The sequence below is a fragment of the Diplotaxodon limnothrissa genome, linkage group LG8 (genome assembly GCF_057381915.1).
Source record: "Diplotaxodon limnothrissa isolate DT_005_m linkage group LG8, D_limnothrissa_male_GT1.1, whole genome shotgun sequence".
Classification (NCBI taxonomy): domain Eukaryota; kingdom Metazoa; phylum Chordata; class Actinopteri; order Cichliformes; family Cichlidae; genus Diplotaxodon; species Diplotaxodon limnothrissa.
This window is the reverse complement of record NC_140603.1, coordinates 14,770,330-14,795,793: the sequence shown is the minus strand read 5'-3', so window position 1 is coordinate 14,795,793 and position 25,464 is coordinate 14,770,330. Positions and strand designations below refer to the sequence as shown.

General features: G+C 43.9%; 1 protein-coding gene across 3 annotated transcripts in view; it reads left to right on the top strand.

Annotated features, from left to right (window-relative positions):
• ankfn1b (ankyrin repeat and fibronectin type III domain containing 1b) overlaps nucleotides 1-25,464 on the top strand; it is a 52,475-nt gene that overhangs the window by 21,013 nt on the left and 5,998 nt on the right. For all 3 annotated transcript variants that reach the window (XM_085360664.1, XM_085360663.1, XM_085360661.1), the window contains exons 3-13: nucleotides 11,581-11,800; nucleotides 12,037-12,244; nucleotides 15,442-15,639; nucleotides 16,398-16,511; nucleotides 17,057-17,154; nucleotides 17,861-17,951; nucleotides 21,492-21,599; nucleotides 23,690-23,789; nucleotides 24,317-24,449; nucleotides 24,544-24,663; nucleotides 24,762-24,977. In XM_085360664.1, the coding sequence (XP_085216790.1) occupies nucleotides 11,597-11,800; nucleotides 12,037-12,244; nucleotides 15,442-15,639; nucleotides 16,398-16,511; nucleotides 17,057-17,154; nucleotides 17,861-17,951; nucleotides 21,492-21,599; nucleotides 23,690-23,789; nucleotides 24,317-24,449; nucleotides 24,544-24,663; nucleotides 24,762-24,977 (1,590 nt within the window). In that variant the 5' untranslated portion in view covers nucleotides 11,581-11,596. The remainder of the gene's footprint in view (nucleotides 1-11,580; nucleotides 11,801-12,036; nucleotides 12,245-15,441; nucleotides 15,640-16,397; nucleotides 16,512-17,056; nucleotides 17,155-17,860; nucleotides 17,952-21,491; nucleotides 21,600-23,689; nucleotides 23,790-24,316; nucleotides 24,450-24,543; nucleotides 24,664-24,761; nucleotides 24,978-25,464) is intronic.

Sequence of the window (25,464 nt, the reverse complement as noted above, 5' to 3'; positions counted from 1 at the left end):
TTGATCTGCTATGATGAACCCTAAAGGGATCAGCTAAACGAAGAGAGGAGGGGAAGCTTAAGAATTTAGCATAGTACTGTATAATTTTCGGACAGTAAGGCGTTTTGTATGTTTTGCATGCTGATCTTCCAGTAGAGCTCAGCAGTCTGTAATTGTTTTCCATTTTTCCAAGCCTTACTAATCAGTGAAGAATCTTGTGTGTTCTTAACCAGACGCAGTAAAACAAATTCCCTGGAATGTGTGTCCCCGTAATCAATGTGTAATATGTAGGATTTTATCCACAAAAATATGCTCTTAAATTAAGGTTTCATTATGTTTTTCTGCTCATTGCCCCCTGCTTTCACTCAAAATAAAACTTCTAACTATAAAGTGAAACAAAGGTTGTATAAAACACCAAGCTGGAAAGCAGCCAGCAGCACTCTGGAGTAAGGCTGACTCAGGTGGCTTAAAGCTTTACTATCTTATTTAGTGGGCCATTGCCATTTATGTCGATTCACGTCAGATACCCAAACAAACTGCGACTATTAAGGGAATTCTGAGCCAAGGCAGCCCATATACAAGCTTGAAACGGGAGCCGTTTTGTAGCTTAAAGTCTGTAAAGGCTGGCAGAGCCTTGGGAAAATGCAATAGTAAAAGATAATGGCAGTGTTATTGTTATTGGTAATCATAGTAAATGGCCTCTGGGGATGTGGTTGGAGAAAATAGTGGAAGGAGGGTGGAGAGTGAGAGTTTTAAGAAGTGTTAAAGGCAAAATAAGAGGGTAGCTGTTACAATTTATGATTGCCAAAGATTGATTTGATCTTCTTTTACTAGTCACTGCAAATACAATGGAAATCAGAATATTTAATTAAAACGGTGGCTTTGGGGAAATCTGTTATTTAGATAAAAAGACTGCTTTTCGTTATTTAAAAAATGTATACGGTTGCAATGGTTACAATATTAAACATGAACAAAGTTTCATGTAATGAGATCAGCATTCAAACTCAGGCTTCAGACCTCTGAGATCGCATGGGGGTGTCTTGATTAGCACTGGTGTGCGTATTTGCTATCTTGTTTTTTGTGTATTACGTGAACACAGGAGACATCTGGTAGAGTCTGAGAGTTAATACTGGAGCTGTAAAGGGATACTGCTTCTGATGCAACACTAGGCCGGCAAGTAAGTCTTCATTACTTTATTCTCTAATAGTGACAGAGAGGCAGTTCTAACCCTTCACCAAAACCCTTGAGTGCAATAGAGAAACAGCCATGTCTATCAGCCAAGCAGTTTTTATTTCCCAAAACATTTCCCCTGCAGTACTCGTGGCGAGGAAACTCTATACATAAGTACTTAAACATCCACGTTTGGTAATCAAACTATATCCACTTCACAAATTAAAGTTGGAAAAGGAAGGAGCGCAGTTGGTACGACACCAGAAAGTGTTTGATTGTCTTGTGTTTTTAGTCAGCGTGCGCTAGAAGGCTTAAATTCTCTCAATCCCCCGAAGGCCCTCCGCTCTGCCTGGTGCCACCGTGTCTTCAGGAATCACTCCAAGCTGACGGCACTCTGAGGATGACGTCTGAACTTTGATGTTAGGAGAGAAACTGGCCTGCCCTATCCCTCGGTCAATATATTAACTCAAATATCTCCTTCTTATTCATGCTCACACACATACATGAGCAAACACATATTGTAATACTTAGCGCTGTTTTGGGTGTGTAGGGGTGAATGGGAGCTACCAAGTGTTAATCCTTATGAAATGTGTACAAAGGGAATAAAAAAAGAGTACTAAGAAATCACCAAAGTCTTAGTGGTAAAAGGAGGACAATGCTCAGGGGGCCCGGGTGTAAAGTGGTTTTGGACATTGTGCCACTTGCCGCATTTGGTTCTAATTTGATTTATTATTCCTCGCTTTTTCCTTTTTATTTTCGTTCTCTCTGTAAATTTTTCTCCTTTCTTCTGTAGCCGAGAGCTGTCAGTTCAAACGAAACGGACTAATGAGGAGGTTATAAATGCCTGTGATTTTTCTCTTTAGAAATTTTGATCGGAACATGTTAAAGATCTGTTAAAAATCACTGCTGAGTGGGGTGGACTCCTGCTTCTGTTGGAATGTGTGACACTTTATTCCTGCTCTGTGACTGAATTAAATTGTTTTAAACACTGAAAAGCTTTTGACACGTGGAAACTAATTATGCTAAACCCTGTGTGGACTGCACACATATAGTTGAAGCTATTATAGAGCCTAGAGTCAAGCTAAAACAAAGCTAAGTACGCCCTTAAGCTGCGTCCCACAAAGTGATTTGCAGAGAGAGCGAGAAATGTTGAGCAACTTCAAGTGACTATGGGCAAAAGAACCACTGGAGAGGTGGGACCTGAGTAAGACGGTTCAGAGAAGCTTCCACATGAGCGATTGAAGTGACTACTAATGAAAATGTGAGATACTGTTAATTGACATACAAACTGTTACCTAGGCAACTAAAGCCTGAAGTGTTTGCAAGTGACCAGCCATCAGCATCAAAGTAAAGCTTAACACAGGTTTACTGCCTCCGCAGGAGTTAAGAGTAGCAGCCATCAGATGACTTGGTTAATTGATCATCAGCACCTTTATAAAAGTAAAGGTTTTGCCAGTTTGTAGGGATCTTAAAGAAGTGGTGATTGCTGCCCATTAATCTGAGAAAGATTATAGAAGTCCATCATTCTGCAGTGAGGACTCCACAAATTCACCCCAAGGTTAGACCATCCAATCCTCAGAGAAATCCCCCAGAAAACAAACAGCTACATGTCAGACTCCAGGCCTCACTTAGCATGTTAACTTTCATGACGGTACAATTAGAAAACAGCTGAGCAAGTGTGGCTTGTTTGACAGGGTTGCCAGGAGAAAGCTTCTTCTGTTTAAAAAGAACATGGCAGCACAGCTTGGGTTTGAAAAGTTGTAACTGAACAAACCACAAGACTTCTGGAACAACGGCATTTAGAAAGATGAGACCAAAGTGGAGATGTTCGGCCATAATGCAGAGGCTAATCTGCAATAGAATGGCTGACAAAAGAAAAGAATCATGGTTACAGTTGCCCAGTCAAAGTCCAGATAGTTTTCCTTTCTTTTTTTTAAGATGGCAGCAAAAAATATATACTATTTGCTCTAGCATAAAAAAAAATCAATAAGGGGAAACAAGTTGAAAAAAGGCGAGTGACTTTTGTACACTATTTTTAATGCGTGAAAGAATTTTCTCTGAATATTGAGCCGCAAGGTTCATTTGTTGAGGTTGAGTTGTTGGTGGGATGAGACTACAGATTCTGGTCCACATGCAGGTGCAGAATTTCTGCTAGCTCTGCTTTTGAATAAGTCCAAGGTTGCTTACACATTCATGCTCATACATAAACACGGACACAAAGCACGTGAAAGAAAAAGACACGCTTGCAAAAAAATGCACTTGAGCAGATTAACAATGTTGTGTCAAATACATATAAACATATATGTCCAGCCTCAGCCGTGCGTGCACCAGCAGCACACTCATACACAATCCCGACTGGATGCTGTGGGCTGCGCTAAGGGAGATTTATGAGGCTGGCTCCCTCTTGTCCTGTGTGTCTCGGACTTGATACTCTAGTTTCCACTCCAAACCTCAACTCAGCACGCAGGCACAGAAAGACTGGAGTAGGGATGGAGTGTAATGGGAAGGAGGGAGTGAGACTTAAACGGTGAAGTTGGGAAAGTCAGAGAAGACTGAAATAGGTAAGAAGAGAAGGAGAGAGAAGAAAACTGGAGAGAGGTTGACTGATTGAGACTGAAGTAGATGAAAAGACAGATTGAAAAGATGATGGAAAGAGACAGCAAGAGAGAGTGGTGAAAAGATCTAAAAACTAGACTGAGAGCTTGGATAGAGCGCGAGAGAAATGTGTAGCGTCAGTGTGTTGGTTTCTCCTTGTGCATACGTGTGCAGAGAGTTAGAGTATAATCACGCATGGTTAATAAAATTATGCAATCAGCCAAGTCTTGAGGAACTATACCCCCTCATTTAAAGTAGTCTTGGAAAATAATTTGCACTCTGAAAATCAGGAAAGAGTCGAATTTACTTACAAATCAGTGGATTTGTTCTTAGCTCTTTTTTCTCCTTTTCATTTTCCAGCTCTCACTCAGCTAGCAGTAGCCAAGTTTATCTCACATCATCAGATTTTTGTCTCCGTTAAATGATCAACAATGTTTATATTGTTATTTAATAATGTTCCTGCTATGCACAGTTTAGTGTTCCACCTCCAGAGAAAACCCCAACAATCAGACAACCCCCTATGAGCAAGCGCTTGGTGACTGTGGGAAGGAAAAACTCCCTTTTAACAGGAAGAAAACTCTGGCAGAACCAGGCTCAGGGATGCGCATCTGTTGTGACTGGTTGGAGGTGAGGTGAGGAAGACAGGAGAGAGGACACACTGTGGAATGTGAATGATGCGGCTTGTGGCATCGTGGCGTTGTTTCACAACCAAACTCGCTGTTTCACACAAACATGTTGTGCCTCCTCTATCAGCACACTGTGTAGTCATGGAAATGTCTTTGCATGTGGTTGTGTGTGTGTGTGCGTGCGTACAGTGCAGCGTTTAATATTTTTGTTTGTTTTCGCATATGGCCAGGTCTTTCTCGGAAATGAGAGTTAAATTTCTTTCACCTGGATAAATAAAGGATAATAATAATATATGTGTGATTTTCTCAAACAGACACACACAGACACTCACAATGATGTCATTCGTGTTTCCATCCTCTCTATCATTCATCTGTCCATCCAGTTTGGACAGTGCACATGTGTGTGAGAATGTGTGTTATCATTTTTTACAAAGCATCTATCACAGTAAGAATGGTCTCCCCACCCATCCGACCACCTCCCTCCATCCCTAGCCCAGATAAATAGCCGTGGGACTTTAAACATGGCGCCCGACCGGCGTGTGACTGAGAGAATGAGCCAACTGGTGGCTTCAGTCGCCGAGGGTCTCCCCCCCCCCCCATCTGCCCAGAGCCTCTCTCTGGCTGGGTGGGTGGCATATGGTGGCCCAGGCAGGAACCCCATTGGTGTCACACACAAACACACACACTCAGACACACACATGCATACTGAGAGACATACAGAAGGTCTGGAGCCACCCAGGCTGGACCCACGATCGCCGTGGGAGACACAGTGTCACCAAGCCTCTGACAGGGGAGGGGGTTTTGTGTATGTTTGTGTGTGGGTGATCCCACCTTGCAAGTCCACCCCCATTCCCTCCTGAGAACGTCGGCCACCGCCCGCCACATCACATCCCCATGGTGACTCCGCTGTTGTCTCTGCTCATCAAAATTAGAGAGATTTACCTCTGCGTACACACACACACACATAACACATGCGCACACACAGAGCCAACAGGTGGCAGGCCTTGCTCGGCACAGCAGGCCCACTTCAAAGGTTAAACATACAGCAGACCGCCTAGCCCTTCTCTGCCACTCTCCCAAGGGAGGAGAAGAGAAAGCGAGGAAAAAAGAGTGGAAAAAGCAGAAATGAGAAAAAGAAAATGAGGGAGGATGAAGCACGGTTTTGTGGCAGCTTAATAAATATGCACACATGTGAAAGTAAGTTACATGTGGTGAATTGTTTTTCTGCTCAGTAATTGTTTGACTGTTACACCAGACGTGTATCAGTTGGCGGCACAGACTTGGGCTCATCACAGTCAAGTTTCCCGGATTTTATCTCCGTGCGAGATAGGTTACAAGAATGCAGCCCTGACTCACTCAGAGCTAACAATACCAAATAAATACCACTTTACAAGAACAGTGATATATGAGGTAGCGCCTCTAGATTATGAAAACGGGAAAGTTGAAGCTGCAGTGTTATTCTAATGTAAACAACAGAATCCGCAGCAGAATCCAGACTCAGTGTTGCTGTCTGCAGCCCTTCATTAAACACAGCAATGTTTACTCTGCACTTATCAGTGCTGTTTGTCATCTCAATGACTTCATTCTAATATACTACAAATCTTGGGTGCGCTGCTTACAGGCCACTTGACCTCTTTTTGAATGCATATCAGGAATGATATTCCACCCACATTTGACTCTGCCTTAAGAATTACTGTAAAAAAAAGTGTTTTATTTTTAATGGATGCACACACTTGATACATCCCTCAGTAAATCCTCACACACAGACTCTGACCCAAAAGAGTCGTAGACTTGTTCTGATCGTCTCTGCAAAATCATGCGGTATGCACGAGGGGCTGCATGTGGCTGAGTGTTGCAGTGGCCTCATGTTGCCTATAAGCTGATAAGAGCCAAGGCAATTCTAGCAATACTCCCCTCGTCCTCCCAATCCGCCCACCCACCCTCCCTCCCACCCAACCCCACTTTCTCTCTCACTCTCTCTCTCGCTCTCCCTCTAGCAGCCTGGCTGCTTCCAGCCTGTCTGGTGCCAAGACTCAGATTTCAGAATTTCCTTCTACAAGCCACATTTAGAGCAGCCAGCGTACTCTGTGTATGTGTGTGTTTGCGCGTGTGAGCGAGCGCACGAGTTTGTGTGACTTTCTCCTTTCGCCCGTATACCTCCCTCACTCCCCGCCACCTTGTTTTCCCCAAGCGCCGTCCTTCTGCTGCTGCTTATTGCCATTTCTGCATCTTTCTCTACCCATCCATCCGCCTCCAGTTATTTTGTCGAGACAATCACCTTATACACGTCGAGTAATATGTAGTAATTTCAGTTAGAAGTACACCGCCAAACAGGAATCACATTAATGTGCTCTCGTAGGAGTTGACTAGCCATAGTAAGGAGTTTGAGCGAGTGGCATTGGAGACTGAAGGTGAAGACACTGGGACTGGATGGCCTTGATGGGTTGAGTGGGAAAAGGGGGCGAGAGAAGTGGGAGAGGGTGTGGATGGAGATAGAGAGGGATGTTAAGGTGATTTTAAGAAAGAAAGGAAAACAAATGACTGTTTGCTCCTTAGGTAGCATACTGGGCCTCTTTTAAGGGCAAACCTTTTAAACAGCACTGTCCATATCTATTTGTACTGTTCTCTTTGCTTTACTGCAATTATGTAGTCTGCTCCTCACTGTCAATAGATCCTCCTTTGTGCTGCTGTAGCTAATTTGAGCAGCACTCTCTGTAATGTCCTTTTCTGGCACGTATGTACGCACATGCATACTTTGCAATAGCAAATTGTGGTTATATAAAGAGATTTTCCACTGTTTCCAGTTTATCTTGACATTATCTGTGTTTATAGGAATACAAAGCAGTGGCCAACAACATTTTTCTTCTTGCATTCTCGTTCCTATTTGTCCTAACTATTTGTGCATTACCTCGTTACAAACATCCGAGCAACTGTTTTGAATTTTTCCCCGAGTTACTTGCGCAGCTAATGGCAAAAACGTGTTACTATGTGACAAGAAGAGGAGGTAAACTAATTGTGTGTGAAAGACGGGGAAACAAAGGAAGAGAGGGGAACAGCAAAAATGTGTCGGAATCAAAGCTGGTGAGGGAGAGGGAACGTGTTTTCATTCCCAAATCTCACAAGACTGAACCACCAGAACAAGAACAGCTGTTGTGGCTGCGGGTAGATTGATTGCTAGAAAATACATTATTATTATTATTATTATTGAGAGGATGGGTGAATCTGTCACCCCCGGTTGGATGGATTCATTGAAGTTGCTGTTTATCCATTCTGCTACCAGGTTCAGTGAAACGCCCTTCTGCACACAAATGCTGGTATTTGCGTGTTTACGGTTGGCTCCCAAATGCTTTAACTGACAATTATTTACCATTTCTTTAAATAATAGTTTTTCCCATCTTGACTTTCGGTCAAACAGTAAGTGAATGTCTAGACTCCGTGTCCCTGTGTTTGTGAAGTTTCTGTTTACATGTGACTCACTGACTGGAGGCCCAAGCTGTTTTTGATATGGTTTGATAAAGCGGATGCTGCATGTACGTGTGTTTGCAACTTGGGGGTGTTAATTTTTTTTGTGGGCCTAATAGATGTTCACAGCAGCATGCTCGGTGTATTTGATGTGGCACTGATCAAGAGCCAAGCGTGGAGCTTGGCTTTTAGGTTGAGACTTTTGGTTTCCCAGAACAACTGCTTCCTGCTTCCCAAAAACTGGTAAAACAGTAGGAAATTGTGTGCAATAGTCGCTGTCTGGATTTGTTCAAGTTCAAGTAGGTTCAAGCATGGTTATTTGTGTGTTGTGAGTCTGAGTTTGCACATCTGGTTCTTCATGTTTATTGTCGGAGAAACTGTTCTCTTGGGCCATACTGCCGGGCCCTAGAGGTCTTTAAGGTGCGGACATGCCTGGCATTTACCACTTTATAACAGAAACAGCATCAGTGTGAATTTCACCAACTTTAACTGTCAGTTTTTCAGTTTTAATATGCTACTCGTTGTTTTAATGATTTTTTTCAGCATTTATCTGAGCTGCCCAAACACGTGCATTCATGTTCAGTCAACACTAAGGTCACTGATAGACAGGTCATCAGTATTCAGTATGATTAAACTACTGTGCAAAAGTCTCAAAATAGCCCATATAATTTAATCAACTTTGAAAAGATCTCCAACACCACTGGCTGAGCCCTAAACTATGACTGAGCCTCTACCGTGTTTACACATGGCTTTAGGCCTTCACTTTTGTACCTCTCTCCTGCCTTCCTTCATATAGACTCGTGACAGATTTAACCAGAAATTTCTGTTCTTGTGTAGTTTGGCATACCTTAGCCCAGCCAATTCCAGACCTCGAGGGCCGGTGTCCTGCAGGTTTTAGATCTCACCCTGGGTGTACACACCTGAATCAGTTCATTACCAGGCCTCTGGAGAACTTCAAGACAGGTTGAGGAGGTAATTTAGCCATTTAAATCAGCTGCAATGGAAAAAGGACACATCTAAAACCTGCAGGACACCGGCCCTCGATGCCCTATTCCCTGCTTCCCTTTCCTAAGAGTGGCTTTTTTACAGCCACCCTTCCACTGTGAAGATTAGATGGGTCTTCTGAAGAACCAGATGCATTTCTCAGGCCCTATGTCAGATCTTTGATAACTTTGTTTCATCAAGTACAAATTATGCTTTTTTCCACTAGGTTGTCTGTTATGTGGGACACAACCCTGGTTCATCCCTTGGGTTAGGTCAGTGTTAAGTAGCTGTCTGAGGGGAAAAAAACATGAAAATGGTCAGGCAGGAGGACTGGACTGAAAATGAGTGAAAAAGCAGCCAATGTCCAAAGAAAAACGTTGAAAGACTGTCAGAAAGCCTTACAACAAAGTCTGGCTCCTTGAAATGAGAGATGGCTCAAGACTTTTGCACAGTACTATAGTTTCTCCAAGGGTGTTCGTACATACATTCATCATAGATTCTGTTTCTGTGACGCTTAATTGTTAGGATTTGATTTGATTTATTTATAATTTTTAAATGGCTCCATTCATTATACGTTTCATCTCTCTCTCTCTCTAGTGTGGGCGCTGTGTCATTGGGGAATGACATCCCCATTTCATGTGTAGGATGCAACATCCCTTTGAAAGCACAGGGCACACACACAGAGCGCATTACACACACCCTAATGTCGTCAGAGAGTGATGGGGCACCATCCTGCCGACAGAAAAAAGTCGGCTGTTCCATCTCAGGCAAATAACAATAAGCCTGGAGCTGGATTCCAATGGGCTTTCTCTTTGAAATGGGATACCAGCACACGCATTACAAATATATCTCTTGTTTTATCTTCCGGGCCAGGCCCATGGAAAAATTATTCCAAATACCTGCCGCGCTTTATCTGGAACCCTGGAATAGGTTAGACCCAGCCGGGAACACGAGGATGTCTAAAATAAGGCCTCTATTACGGGATGGAGTGGAGATGGATGGGACGGAGCGGGAAGGGACGGGGATCGGGGGTATTTTAGGTGTATTGGCCATGTGAAAAAGGCCTTGTTGCGGGGGCTTGGACCCGCTTTAAAGTCTACAATGCAGGCCGCTGTCAGCTGTTGTACGAACTACGTGTGTTGGGGGAGGGTTAGTGTGTGTATGTATGCACACTCATTTGGGCTCACACGTCCATTGTGGAGCGGGAGTATAAATAACATTTTTCCTACAGATGTTCTCACCTTTGCAAATCTGTTCTTGGCATGTGTCAAGATGGCCCAAACTAACAGCTTTATTTACAGTAGTGTCTTCAACCAGTACCATTTTCTTTTTAACAACATCACCAGTATTTATCTGATGATGTTTCTCAGTGTGGCTGCCAACAAGTGAGCATTTTTTGAGGTAACCAAGCAAGGCAACAGTTAAATTTCTCATCTACTTACTAAGTTTTTGCTTAGTTGTTATCTTACACCTCACATGGAAACCTACTTGTTTATTTAATAATCAGCGTGGACAATTAGCGGATAATTAGTTGTTTATAAACATGCGGGATTAAGTGTTGAATCATGGTGATGACAGTGTGGAGAGAATTTGGGAAATACTGGGAAATATAAACAGTACGGGGATAAAGAGTAAGAGTGAAACAGCAATAGAAAGAAGGGTAGGCGTTAGACGGAGTGGGGAGGAGATGATTAGAGGAGGAACAAGTTCATAAGATATCGGGAGAGGTGTACTAAACAAGAGCTAGGGCTGCTGAAAAGGCGTCCTTGAGGAATTCAGTTATCTCTCTGCTTCTCTTTGGTGGGACCCGACACAGAGTTTATCACCAGCGCCCGGAGAGTCCTGATGACATTTCCTTCAGCAGCTGAGTGTGTGAGAGCGCTACATGCCAGACTCTCCCCAGAAACACACTGCCGTCCACATAGTTCCCATGGCAAAATGGAGAGGGAACAGTATAATCTTCATACCAGTCATGCCAAGAAACCATCAGCAAGAGATGATGATCTTTTTGACTAACGTATGATATTGCAGAGCAGCGTTGGCAAACCGGCTACCAAGGCTGGCATTGCCAGTTTAGGATGACTGTGCACCACCTGCGAGTAAGAGCTGATAATGTCAGCATGGTGCCCATCTGGCAAATCAGTGTAATGTATCACCATGCTTTCGATCGTTGGTGTTTTAGCCCCCACTCCCACTGGGTAATATAACAGAGCTTAGCGTTAATTAGGCCGCAAAGTGAAGCTCGGCATCAGCTTCTGAGTTGATAGACAAATCTCGTACAAAGTGCACTAATTACGTTGCTTTAGCACTGCCCACAGATGTGTGTCTGCAAGCCAATTTGCAACCCTCATTCTAAGCAATCAGTGTTGCATGCATTGCCACTGATGTGACCTATCTTCTGTATGGGGGTCTCGCCGGTCCTTCTGCCGGCTGTGCAGTTTATGTGCTGGTTTCTATAAGCAGAAACTGATTTTATAAAGTAGAATCTCGATAAACCTGTAAGTGTAAACTAAAATGCTTGTTTCTGCTTCCCTTGTATTTTGTTCCTCTATTGCTATAGCAGCTGGTCATGACTTCAGTGACCTTTCCCAAAGATGTAAGATATTATGGTAGACTTGAGAAGCGAACACATAGTGAATTTTGTACTCAGCACCTTTTCTTTCCCCTCTTTCTCCTACAGCGTGATGTATCGTACCAGATGTCAGATTCTGTTTCTTACTCCCACCTATCACTCATGTCTCCCATGCATCCATCTTTCCCATAGGGCTGACTCGGCCAAAATGACGCAGCCCATGAGAGGGGACCAGGCCCACCAGCCAGTCTCGGCTCGCAAGTCTGCCAGCTTGTCCTCACCGAGCGCTGCTCGCCGCCTTTACCGCAATTTGTCTGGAAAGTTCCGCGTGGGCACCAACCCCCCTGCTCTGGAGGACAGTGTGGTGTCAGGACGGGGAGGAGACAAGGAGAGGCTCCGCAAAACCACCATAGTAAGTCAGAGAGCGAGGGAGAGGGAAAAAATAATAAGCCCAGGAACATTGTAATCTAAAAATAGTCGGGGAAAACACGTAGACTTGAATAGTCTCAGGTATTGGCGTTGCACACCCAAATATCTATTTACTGTATAGCAACACAGAAAGCATGAAGAAAAATGGCGTTTTCCATGTTTGCACTGCAAAGAACTTTCCTATTCATTTTTATTCATTCCTAACATTCATTATTACAGTTTCAGAGTAACGAAGCTCTTTTTGAGGCAGTGGAACATCAAGAGTTGGACCTGGTACAGCTCCTTCTCTCACAGTACAGTCTGGAGGAGCTGGATCTCAACACTCCTAACAGCGAGGGGCTCCTGCCCCTTGATATCGCCATCATGACCAATAATGTGCCCATGGCTAAGCTTCTGCTGCGAGCCGGTGCCAAGGAGAGCCCCCACTGTGAGTAGAGAAGCAGAGCGTACCTGCTGGTAGTGATGGTTTAAGCTCACGATAATGTTAACAAAACAAATAAAGTTTCATCTTTTCATAGTGTTATAATACTGCATAAACACATGCGCGTGCAGTCTGGTGCTCACTGAAATTAAAGTTGCAGGAATTAACCTACAAAACAAATGTATAAATTTAGTATTTTTAAACGGTGGGAAGAGAAAACCTGTGCATTATTTTCCACGTGATCTTTTTATGAAATAAGAAGAATGTTTTTCTTTTGTTGGAATAGGATCTAAACACACACACACACACACACATGTGAAAACAAGAATTAGACAGTTACAGTTAGAATATGAGCATAAACCTGTCTTGGACTTGGCGTTTCCCCAGCTTGAACTCAAGCCTTCCTCTTTGCCTGCGTGCACTTGAACTGAGCACTCACTTCTGTGTACTCAAAACAAATCGAGACGCTGCTGCAGAGGCAATTGTCATTAGGTTTTGTGTCTTTGCCTCGAGCAGACAGCTTATCATGACGGTTTTAATTAGTTCTGGAGGCTTAATTTGTGCTCTGCTCCCACACTGGAGACTGGAAATTACAAGCGCCACTTCAGTAAGAGCTTTGAAGTCAGGGGAGCGCTTCTCCCAGGGAAATGATCAGAAGTCAGCGACACTCTGAAAGTGGGATTTCCCTCTGTTACACCGGGGGAAAGCAATATACTGCTGCTTTCTAATCAGCTTTGCTGATTTTGGATTGCAGCAAGCTTAGAAACTACCATAAAGGTGTGAATGATGAGAGATTGTGTTCTTTTCTCTCTTTCGATCTCAGTGCATTCATCGCTGTGCTGTAGTTTCGGTCTTTTCTCTCCCTGAACCTCTGCGGGTACCTCTGGCTCCAAAACCGTGTGTTTCTCATCTTCTGTTACAGACACAACCAACCTGTTATCGTTTCTCAAATGTCTTCCGTGTCCTCTCATGCCAAGTAGCCAAGGCAGAGGGTGGCGTTTGATTAAGGGAGAACTGTTGTATTGAACCAGCAATATCAGCGTCATGTAAATCAACTGCAGGTGTTAAAACATTACACAGTCTCCTTTCATTCACACCAGTAATGGATTTATCCTCACTCTACTGACAGTTTCACACATCTATTTCTGCTTTCTGCTGCCAGTGAAAACATATTAGAGGCAACAGAGGGGCAGCCATTGTGATGCAATATTAGTCATCTGCGTAAGCACTTTTAATTGTTTGTGATCTGGTGAGCCGCCGCCGCCTTCCTCTGTTAATGATTACAACTCGCCAGTAAGGCTCCTAGGCTGTTTGTGTTTGTACTTACACTTACACACACACACAAACACACACTTCATTTTTTTCAAGAACCGAGCCAGACGTCTTATAAAGGTATCATTAAATTGAAAACACTTGAATGGAAAGTGGTGTTTACTAAAGTTTAGTGTTTGATTGTGCTCTCTCTCCAGAACCCCAATAACTCACGAGACAGCGGGCCGTGCGCGCTGTCCGCAAAAAGACATAAATAGAGAAACAAACGAAGCAAACGACGGGACATAATGAAAGTCAAAGCTTTGTTTTTTCGAGAACATGCTCAAAACGCCAACTGAGGATAATTGACGCAATAGATGATGCAGACTTTTCCTTGAACTTTAAAAGGAATTGATTATGGCGCTTATTGTTATTGCCATGCTTGACTACACAGTGTGTGGTTACCAGAGAGACAAGGACAGGCAAAGACAAACACGCTCTCAAAAGCAACTTCATCTTCACACTATTAATCCCTTAGTGGCTCTCAACAAGACAAAGCCTTAATGTGAAATAAGGACAAATCAAGACACACATACACATTCATGACAGCTTCTGGGCCTTTTTCTAAGCCCAGAGGAGCTGGAATTATAAATCAACGTGAACCAATATTGTTATTATTATTATTTTGATTGTTTCCATCCAAGCTATAGTCCATGTCCAAGGATCCTCAGTAATAATTCTGTCCTAACCTAATTCGACCCTGACCTTCACGTAATCCCTTTAAAAAAAATAAAAGCAAAGAACTGCCTTCAAGTTTTCACATGAGTGTCTGCAGAGTACGACAGAGGTGACACCCAGAAGAGACGCTCAAGGTTGAAAAAGAGAAGCTCCCAGCCACCGAGGAGACACAGAGAGAGCCGCAGAATTAAACACCCAGATGGACATTTTGACACGGAGCTTTAAACTTACTGTCAACAGTGGAATCTAACGCTCAACAGTGGAATCTACAATGAACAAACACAGACCACACAGACTAAACATAGACACACACCGGTCCCAAACACTCCAAGAAATGACCAGCCGCTTGCAGGAGGAGTACAGTATCTCGCTGTCCTCTTTGACCTTTAGCAGCTTTACGTCACTTGTCCTGTAATTTGATTTGTACGATCTACAGCGATGCATTTGCAAATCGGAGCACCGTTGATCTCTGCGTTAACACCACCGGTCACTATGAGCGACCGCTCGGCCCTGGGTTACAGCTCGTCTGCTCTAGCGATGCCTTTGAAACCCCTCTCCCCTTTTTGGAAAGTATCTTCTGGTCCTAGCAGCCTGTGGCGTTATTATAGTTTTAGTTGACTTTTTTCCGCACATTTGCAGAAAAATAGCTTTTACAATGGCGCTTTAAAGCGATGCCCATGCACGTTCCCACCGTTTTGTTTTCCCCTCTAACCGCACATGAAGAGCACTCCTCCCTCTCTCACCCCTCTCACTTTCATTGCCCCATTTTTGGTGTCATTTTCGAGGTGATGTCATTGCCCAAAAGAGAGACTGCTTAATTATATTAAATGCTGTTTATTGTGGAATCTGCCGCAGTATTTTGGGCAAACAAAGGCATTAAAAAAAGGGAGCAAGAGAGCGGCCTTCATAAGAAATTTGCACCGTTGCGGGCGACAGATGGGTTTCTAGCGCTATCTAAGCCTGCGCATCGTCCAATCTCTTAATAAAATACAGTGTAAATAATTTAGAACATGTTTTTCTTCATGGAAACATTCACATATCAAATAATAATAATAATAATACCCAAACATGAGAATGATCTCTATCCCCTGTTCGTGGGACAGAGATCATGTATTTGGTTTGGCAATAAAAGAGTCTCGTGTGATAAAATGCTTCTTGTTTTGATACTAAAATTATCTGCTGACATTCCCCCTCTCACTGTGTTTCCCTCTTAGTTGTGAGTCTGGAGGGCCGAGCGGTTCATTTGGCCACTCTGGTGCAGGAGGCCGAGCAGCGAGTGTTGGAGCTACAGCCCCAGGTGCGGAATGAGGGTCCCGGTGAGCGGGAGGGATCTGACCGTGAGCGCCAGCTAAAAGCTTGGGAGTGGAGGCTCCGGCTCTTCCGACGCATGCAGACAGGCTTTGAGCATGCCAGTAAGGCTTCAAGTTGATTTAGATTTTTTTTTTTTTCACATGCTAACCAGCCGATAAAAGTTAGCCGCCTGAATCACTCCTGCAGTCCAGCAGTCATCTTTGGTTTTCTTTTTGTTTGTTTGTTTTTTTGCACCCCTTTTCCCCCTCTGCTGTCATTCTGTCTGGGCTGACTTAATGGCTTCCACACTGGGAAGCCGAACACACAACTATGTGGCATGTATGTGTGTGCACAAACATAACACGCCTGTATTCCTGCTTTAATTTGTTATAGGCATTTCGTGACACGCTTAGTGGCAGACAGCTAACCCGCCCCCCTCTTCAGAAAGCAGACACTCCTCCCTTGTACCCACACCAATGTGCATTTTGATGTAAAAAAGATCTTTTCCCGCCTTTTAATTCTACATTACTCATGTAATTTGATGGGCATGTGTGAATGCACGTGAAAGTAATAAAGCACAGGTTGAAGGTTAATGTCTGTGCTGTTATATCCACAGTGAGAATCTGTGACATACTTGTGTTAAGCTTATATCGGTTTGTGAAGATTATAGGGTAAAGATGAAGCTGCGCTGCCTTTAAATGCTTTGATTTTACCATCATACACAATTTCACTGCATATCAAACCCTCTCAAACTGAGTGAGTGCACTGTGCACAGATCAAAACATGTAAAAGATCCCATTACAGTAATCTGACTGTTGTGTATTCTTGTGTGTACTCTGCTTATTTACCCGGCCTTCTCTCTGGTCCTCTGTCTCTCCAGGTCCTCCAGATGCTCCCAGTGTAGTTTCCCTGTCTGTCAGCAGCAGCACCAGTCTAAAAGTTGACTTCCAGGAACCTCTTTGTGTCAACTCTGCTGTGGTTACCAAATACAAAGGTCGGCCGTCACACCAGACCAGCCACTTCATTTAGAACAAACCACTCAGTATTACAATATGTAGAGTTACAAGTGGACATATTAGGTTCATTTCCAGCTCCAAGCTTTTTATTCTTGGACTATTGGAGAGTAGCTTTGCATGGCCCACAGTTCAAAATCCTTATTTAATCTCTACTTGGCCTGTTTGCCTGAAACAAGCTGTTGTTGCTTCTCTCCCTTAAAGGACACAGCTTTCTTCTGATTGGCAGTCCATTGGGTAAAATGGACAGTGGGTGGGACATTTGTCCCTGAGATGACAATATTAAGGACATCCGCTCTCTTTGACATCATAAAGCTCCAACAGCCTGAAGCTTTTGGCTCATAGGGGTTTTCTTGTGCATGCATTATTATTCTAAACCCATAGTGGGCGTGTTCAGTGTAAGCATTCATTACTGTAAAAGCATATTAATTAAAGAAAACAAGGAAAAGCAATGTAATTCTACTGTAAAGTAATGACTAGTGTTTGATAACTAATGAAAAATGTTTGTGTTTGTGTATGTTTGAAGTGAGCTGGAGCGGTAATCCTTCGTTTAGTCCTCTGCTGGGTGAGATGATAGTGGATGATGCCACTCAACTCGAGTGCAACATTACTGGACTAACATCTGTAAGTTTCTGCCGGCACATTGTTGTTGTTTTTCTTCATGCACATTTCCATGAGCTGAAGCACTTACAGATTCCTTCCAACTTACAGATAAAATGTTCCAATCACATTTTATCACCATAGTTTAAGCAGCACTATGCTGCAGGTTCTCCAGCTGTAGCTTGTAGAATAGCTTGTAGCTATTCTCTCACAGGAAGGGCCCTGGTATTGTTACACACAGCCCTGGACCCTTCTTTACTGTATATGTTAAGCGTCACACCAAACCCTATTCCCTCCTGACCACCCGTAAGCGATATTTGCAGGCAGCTGCCAAAATGATAAAAAAGAGCAGCTTGGTAGCCTGCCACCTGATTTATGGGTGGCATTTTTTAAACGGACATGGAGACAAATGGACACTCCACTGGTTGTTAGTTATTATGTGAGGGAAGACCCATCCCCCATTTAAGACCCCCACTACCAGCTAAAGCTCACTCCTGTCAAAAAAGAACAGGGGTCAAGGCAAGGCCAGTGAGTTTTGGCGGCTGGTGTGATTGATCTGGCTGAGAAAGGAGAGGCAGGGGCTCGCCGTCTGCACGCTGGGAGACAGAGATGCACTGAGCTCCACACATGCACATGTATGCAGATGGTCATTTACAGAAACACTTCCTTTTCGGTTGTTGCCACACGCAAGCAGATTCTGTCGTAAGTGTCCTATCTGCTCTCCTCCCAGGGGACCTATTACTACGTGCAGGTGTCAGCGTACAACATGAAGGGCTGGGGACCTTGGAAAATTTCCACACCGGCCTGTGCTGCACCTTCCAGTAAGTTGTCTATTTTCTTTGTATAAATATGAGTATTTTAAAGCCTGTGTCTAAATTTTACACAAAGCTAAACATAAAGCTCCAAATTTAGGGTGATTTCAAAACGTGCCCCTTGCTCTACAAGGTTTTGGCTCACCTCACTAAATTAATAACTGTGGTGTGTGTGTGTATGTTTGTCTTGCATAAGTGATTTGTTTCGTAGTCTTACACATAAAATGACCCGGGCATCGCCTAATTTTGTTAATTGAATTTGTCACGCTGGTGTCATTCCAATTTTGCTGTGCCATCACTAGAGGGATGACAGCTGGACTCTCCTCCAGCTCTGCCAGGGCGGCTGGGCGGGTTGTGGGACCCTCACTGCGGATGTTAGTGAGTGTAACAGTAGCCTCAGGATGCTGCTTGGGCCCAGCTGCCAGGAGAAGCCACCCGGGTTCAGCCAAGAAATTAACCGTGGAGTCATGTGCAACAGCTGAGCTGTTGACCGCTCCAGCTCTGACCCTCTTTCTCCCTTTCCTTCAGTCCATCTGTCTCTTTCTTTAGTTTGTGTGAAATTTTTACGTTTCCATGTTTTTGAGATTTGTGAAAGGACTCTTCTGACTGTTGCAGATGCAAAATGCACCTTTTGTAAGAGCGTGAGCATAGGTAGCATTGCTGTGGGCACACTGGCACGCTCGTGGCACATCTGGAGAACACATGAACATGTTTGTCCTCATCAGCACACAGTGTTTTTCAGCAAGTTTGTGAAACTAGGCTTCCCCCTCTCCTTTTTTTTTCTACTGTCCCACCGCTCTCCCTCCCCTCTCCCAGAGCTAATTTCGATGTTGCGTGTTTGTGTTTTCCATTTGGGCCTACCACTGGAAATATTTGTATGTCTGTGCTGTAGCGCGCGGCGCAGCCCCAACAGTGGGGGCCTTATACCGGGCCGTGGACGCCCATTAAAGGGCCCGCTTGTCTTGTCGGGACAGGCACCTTTCCGGGAATAGACCTCACCGTGTTTCAGCCCCATGCACCCCCCGGGGGGCTCCAGGAGAGGGAGTGGGGGGTGGGTTGGAGTTGATGTTGGTTGGGGGTGGGTTATCGTTGACACATCCTCTGGTTCTAATGCATAAGGGAGAAGGATTTCTGCAGAGCTGGTCATCTATGAGCAGAGAAGGCCAAGTGTGTGTTTGTAATACAGTGTACTGTAAGTAGGTGTTTTTGTGTAAGTGTGCCTCCATCACAGGGAAAGACGAAACACGAAAAGACAGAGGAATGAGAATATTTAGCGTTTTGGGGGTACAATTAAGTTTGTGGTACATTAACGTTCCTCAGATGCTGTCAAGGTGGCAGGAGCACTACGTCAGAATCTCTGTGCACATGTTCAGTCCTGAACCCAAAATCAGTGGTGCTCAGGGGATCTGCCTGTCCAGCAGAGAATGTGACTATATGGGTCTGATCTTACCTGGATATTAATGTCACATCAAGTATAATTTATACAAAATAAGTGCTGTTTTTAATAAAATGTAAATTGCTGAGAGTTTATTAATTACCTGTAATTTTATCATTCCATAACTGATAACGGTCCACTATTAAAACAGTCTACTATCAGCTTAGTTTCCTTCTTCTCACTAGCCTCTGGTTATAAAAGCCAGTGAGCTTTCAAACACAAAATATGAAGTAGCTGACAACCCTAAAACTCAATTATATACCAGTTTAGTTTGTAATAATAATAATATGTCAGCTCATTTCTGCTAATTTTCTTACTAATTTTTCTTTTATGTTAAGCACATTCAGCTTATGTGTCCAATATAGACAAAATGGCCATTGCCATTCGAGCAGCTCAAGTAAGGTGGTACTATAAGCCAGGGGTGTCAAATGTAAGGCCTGGTGGTCAGAATCGGCCCAGCAACGGCTCCAATCCACCCCACTTGACAGCTTTGTAAAGTACGGAGAGCAGATATTTTTTGGGACTTTTACCTGTCTTTTTATAAGTTTTACAGGTTTTCCTGCTGATAAAGACCTCCCCCACAGCCATTCATACTACACTGATATAGTTGATTAATAGGTAAACAGTTAAATGACAGAAACATTCCTGTTTTTCAGTGTCCAAAATAGAATTAAAAAAAGACCATTTTCATAAATCAACAATAATTTTGTTTCATTAAAAAAACTTGCTGAACATTAATCTTTGTACCACGTTTCATGACAGTACAATTGACAGTTTTGCACTAATTAAAAAAAAAAAAACGTGAAATAAGATGTTAGCCTGAGTGGCATAGTGTTGGAGTGGTTACCATTTGGTGTTGCTATTATACTGTAGGCTTTTTTTTTCTCTCAGTGAAGTTTGCAAGTTCTTCGATTGCCTGAATAAGTTGCTGGTGGTTCTACCTTGCCTGTAGGTATATTGATTGTCTCTCCGTGTTAACCCTGAGATGGACTTATAAGCTGTCCAGGGAGCATCCAGCCTGCTTTTTGACCAGGCTTCAGCACCCTGTGACCCAACTGGGGTAAACAGTCAAGGTGATGGATGGACGGATGGACGGAGAGACGGATAGATGGACTTAAAACCACATAATGTCGCCATAGGGCCATAAATATTTGTATAAATTTTGATCATGGTACAACTAAAAATGCTAAAAAAAAAGCTAACTCTAGACCAATGTGTGTAAACGAACCAGTACCCTAATTTCGTCATGTTGGTTTCCGCTAAAAACACCTATTATGTATGAGCTCTGTGAGTCTTGATAAATATACACTCACTGGCCACTTTGTCAGTTACACCATGACATCCTTTTGGCTTCAGACCTGTCACATAGATTCAATAAGGAGCTGTAAGCATTTCTCAGAGATTTTGGTGACATGACAGCATCACGCAGTTGCTACAGCTGTCTCGGCTGTACACCCTTGATGCAAATCTTCAGTTCTACCACACCCAAAAGCTGCTCTATTGGACTGAGATCTGGAGACTGTGGAGGCCCTTTAAGTATAGCGAAATCATTGTCATGTTAAAGAATCTAGTTGATTTGAACTTAGTGACACAGCTGGAGACAGCTATCAGAAAATGAGTACCCTGTGGTCATAGAGGGATGGACATGGTCAGCAACAATAATCTGGTAGACTGTGGTGTTTAAAAGTTCAGTTGGTACTAAGATGCCCAAAGCGTGACAAGAAGATGTCTCCCACCCCATTACTCCAACAGCAGCATCATAACCCAAGGATAAAAGGCAGGTTGGATCCATGCTTTCAGAACTCAACGGACTGGGAAACATTTTTCAAATCTTCTCTGGGAATCATAGCTTCAATTTCTTGTTCTTAGTTGACAGGGGTGTTCTTCTGTCATCAAGATCCAGTGTATTGTTCAAACAGAGATGCTCTTCTGCATACATTGGTTGTAACAAGTGGTTATTTGAGTAACTGTTGCCTTCCTATTAGTTTGAACTTCAGCAGGTCGTCTACATGCCTAAATCCATAGATTTGCCACTACATGATTGGCTGATTAGATAATTGCAGTAACAAGTTGTTGTATAACAGTTTTTCTTTCTTTATTTCATCTCCCTGAAGGTTGGAGGGACATTGATGGCCGCGCTCCTCGTCAGAGAGGACAGAAGGAGTCATTGGACCAGCTACTTGGGCAGATAAAAGAAGCTCACCGCCACTGTGTCTGCCATGGTATCAACAACTTTTTGACCAATTCGAAGGGGCTGTTTCCCCCCAGAAAGACTAAAAACTAATATGAGAGCTTGAAGTATTTGAAGCCCAACCAAATTTCAAAGGTGTTTTAAACTTAACCTTAAGATCAGTGTTTAATACTGGCACGACTTCATGTTTCATGAGCATTCTTTTTCCTGCGCAAAGAAACACAACGATGCAGAGTTGAAATCACAGGTGTAACAGGTTGCTGTGTTTCATCTCAGCATGACAGACACTTTACAATCTCAGGCCGTACATATTAAGGTGACACGTCGCCTCAAAAATAATACCCTCCCGTCTGTCTCGGCAACCCCTCCCCATCCCTCACGAGTCTTTCCATGACTCAGCCGTTTCTCGGTTGAATACCTCTCCCTCTCTGTGACAAAATGCAGATCAGCTTCTCTCACACTCAAGCTGTTTATATCCCTAAACACTGCTGGCTGTAAGCTGGTCCCATAAGTGTCAAAACCTATCCACACTGCCTCTTTTTACATGACGGCAAACTGCACTTAGCCTTGAGAAAGTTGTCCCTCTTTTTCTCTCACACCCACACGCCCAAACACACTCACCCACTTACTATTGTCCACTGTGGCTAGACCATATTTGCAACAGGGCAAGATGCAATATAATAGCCGGTATTGAGTGGCTCTTGGTTCTTCAGACGGTGGCTGATTGAGTTTGAGAGTTCAGACACGGTAGTCGAGGTGGCGTGTCCTGGGGTCATGTTTGTTATTCCTGTAAGAGACAAGTCCCGGGCTGGAGTCTGGAGAGGGCATAAATTAACACTGACTACTGCTGCCTCCCCCTCTCGCCCCCTGCAGCCCACCAGTCGCCCTGTCTACTGTCCTCACATATATACACACACATAAAGATAGACAGGCTCACACACGGGTACGCGTGTACACGAGCAGACGCAAATATTCAAGTACATGCTCTCGCTTTCAACTCTTGACTCCCCTACATGTCCATGTACGCACCCCCCCGCCATCGCAGCCCGGCTCAAAGCCCACACCACCTTCTCCCTCTTGTCCAAACACTATTAATTAAACTGTGAAAGAAGTCTTGACTAACCCAGGCACCCCAGCAGTCAGCCCTTCTTGTCTCTCTTACTCAGTGTCAAAGAGCGACTGAGGCCTGGCAAGGCTGGAGCTGAACAGAGTCGCGAGTGGAGCGAAATTTGGGGAGGTGAGAAGGGTCGAATGGTGCTTTTTTTTCTGGTTACTACACCTCAACTCATCCACCTGAAGAGAAAATTAGTTCTTCTTGGGCCCTGAATGGGGAGGTTTATTGACTTTAAGTGGCTTGGGGCTGGAGTTACCTCACCTGTGGGGAGCTGGGCAGGGGGGGTCTGTAAAGGGTTTTGGGACTCATGGTTTCTAATGAGTGGGGAGGTGCGTTATCTCACCAACAAGCACCCTTACAAACGCACACATATAGATATGCATTCACCTCTCTCGCTCTGGCCTCCAACCCCCTCCTGGTCCACTAAAAATAAACACGTCCCCACAGACTTGACTGACCTCCCCTGTAGGTGAGCGGCGAAGGCTTAAGACACATACAGACGTACACACACACAAATTACGACAGCTCCTTGACTCTGCGCGTATGGCTGTTGCTCGAGGCTTGCCATGCTCCAGCAGCTATAGCGTGTACAGGTAAACACACACAGACACACACACATGTACACACAGCTCCTCTGGGACCTGAGAGTAAGCAGTTCCCTTTAGGCCCATACTCTGCTGCTGGCAGCCAGCTTGACTGTCAAATGGTACCGCACCACTGGAGAGCATGTCAAGAAATATTCCACTCTGACCGCGATGTTGGATGTGTCAGGTTTGTTGTCAGTTAGGTAACTCTGGTAACAGCCTGCCACTGGGCGTAGTTAGGACAGGAGTAGACACCAGTTTAGAGAGAAATCCAGTCAGAGTCACGGCTCTATTGTGTCTGGTATGCTATTTGTGATTTTAAGCATCAAGGGCATTGGAATAGTTATTCAGGTAATCTGACTCTGTTGTTGCTATGGAATTAGCTTAATCCTTTCTGTTTTTTTCCTGTGTTTTTTCACACAGAGCAATGCAAAGCTCCACCACAAAGCAGGAAGCACTCAGTGTCCAAGAGCCTGCGGCACCTTTTCCAGCCCACCAACAAATTTGTCAAAAGTTTGAAAAGGTAGAAGAGAGTTTATCCTTGAACCGTGGCGTAAAAATTAGAGCACTCCATGTCCTAGGCTTTTAACTATATGTTTAACAAATCTGGTGTGTAATTTGTCATTTTATTTTTACACTCTCCCGCCAGATTTTTAGTTCAGGTTTATTTATATAGCACCAAATCACCGCAACAGTCACCTCAAGGTCCTTTATACTGCAAGGTAAACACCCTAGAGTAATAGAGAGAAAATCCCAACAATCAAACTACCTACTATGAGCAAGCACTTGGTGACAGGGATAAGGAAAACCCCCTTTTAACAGGAAGAAACCTCCGGCAGAACCAGGCTCAGGGAGGGGCGGCCGTCTGCTGTGACCGTTTATAGGGTTGAGGGGAGGAAGACAGGATAAAAGACACGCTGTGGAAGATACCTTTTTACGATGTACATTTACATAAAACAGCAAAGTACTGATTCTAGTGTTTTTTGACATTTAAACATTCAGAGCTGTATTAAATACTCATACACACATTTTTTCTGCGTTTCCTTCCAGAGGTCTCTATCTGGCGTCCATATTCTACAGAGACGACAACGTGTTGGTGACTCCAGAGGAGCAGATTCCTATTGTGGAGATTGAAGATTCGTATTCAAGCTCACTGATGCAGGACTTTCTATGGTTTACTAAGGTGCATGGACCACAGTTTAACTTGACAGTCACATATCTATGCATTTGCACAAATGATTACAATGCCCCTTATTATGATTCCTATCCCGCAACAGGTGTCCTATCTATGGGAGGAAATTTCGTGGCTGCAGCAGTGCCTCGGTCCTTCCCAGACGTCGTGTTCATGCACTCTGCAGACTCGCCTCAAGATGCTGCAGGCCGTCTCCCATCTACAGGTAGTCTAATAGTTTTATGAGTAAATTATGGCGGCTGTGATCATATGAGCTCAGTGTGAAACATTTTAGGAAATATTATCTGATGTTTTTTTTATCAGGGAGCACTGGGAACCCAGGATCTTGGTCAGGTATATTTTGAGCCGATCAAAGACAAGCATGGTAACGCCCTGTTGGTGCTGCTGAAGGACATGAATGCGTCTCCCAACCTTGACGGGGTACGCTGGACGCAGCTTTGTAAACTGCAGCTCCAACGAAAATCTATATCATCCCCCGAAGAGCCCACTGCGCTGGACATGCTCCTCATCACACTTCATGTGAGTCCGGCAGGTCTTAAGATATTACTGTGTAATTGTAACATGTAATTGGCTCGCACAGAAATATAAAAAAAAAAAATCAACAAGCGGTTTTCAAACAGAAACCAAAACTCAGAAATAACACAAAACCATGGGACCATGACAGCAGGCATCTTTGTAGACAGTATCTGCATGTGAATGTGCAGAATCGGGACATACAAGATGAAATTTTACACAATCTTACCTCTCATGTCAGTGTGTTGTGTGTTGTCCAGATATCCACTCTCTTCAAAACAAGCTGATTGGCTCCCATATTGTAGAGAAGTGGGCTGGCAGTGATTAGGAGTTACCTCAGTTTTGTACATTGGGCTATTTTTTGCTTTTGTTTTGGTCAAAGAACGCTTCCACAGCAGTTTATGTTGCATTTATGTTACCCGAGGATGTGGCCAGATCAAAGCACGTCGAATAAAGGGCTTTGTCGACAACAAAATGCCCCGAAACATGTATT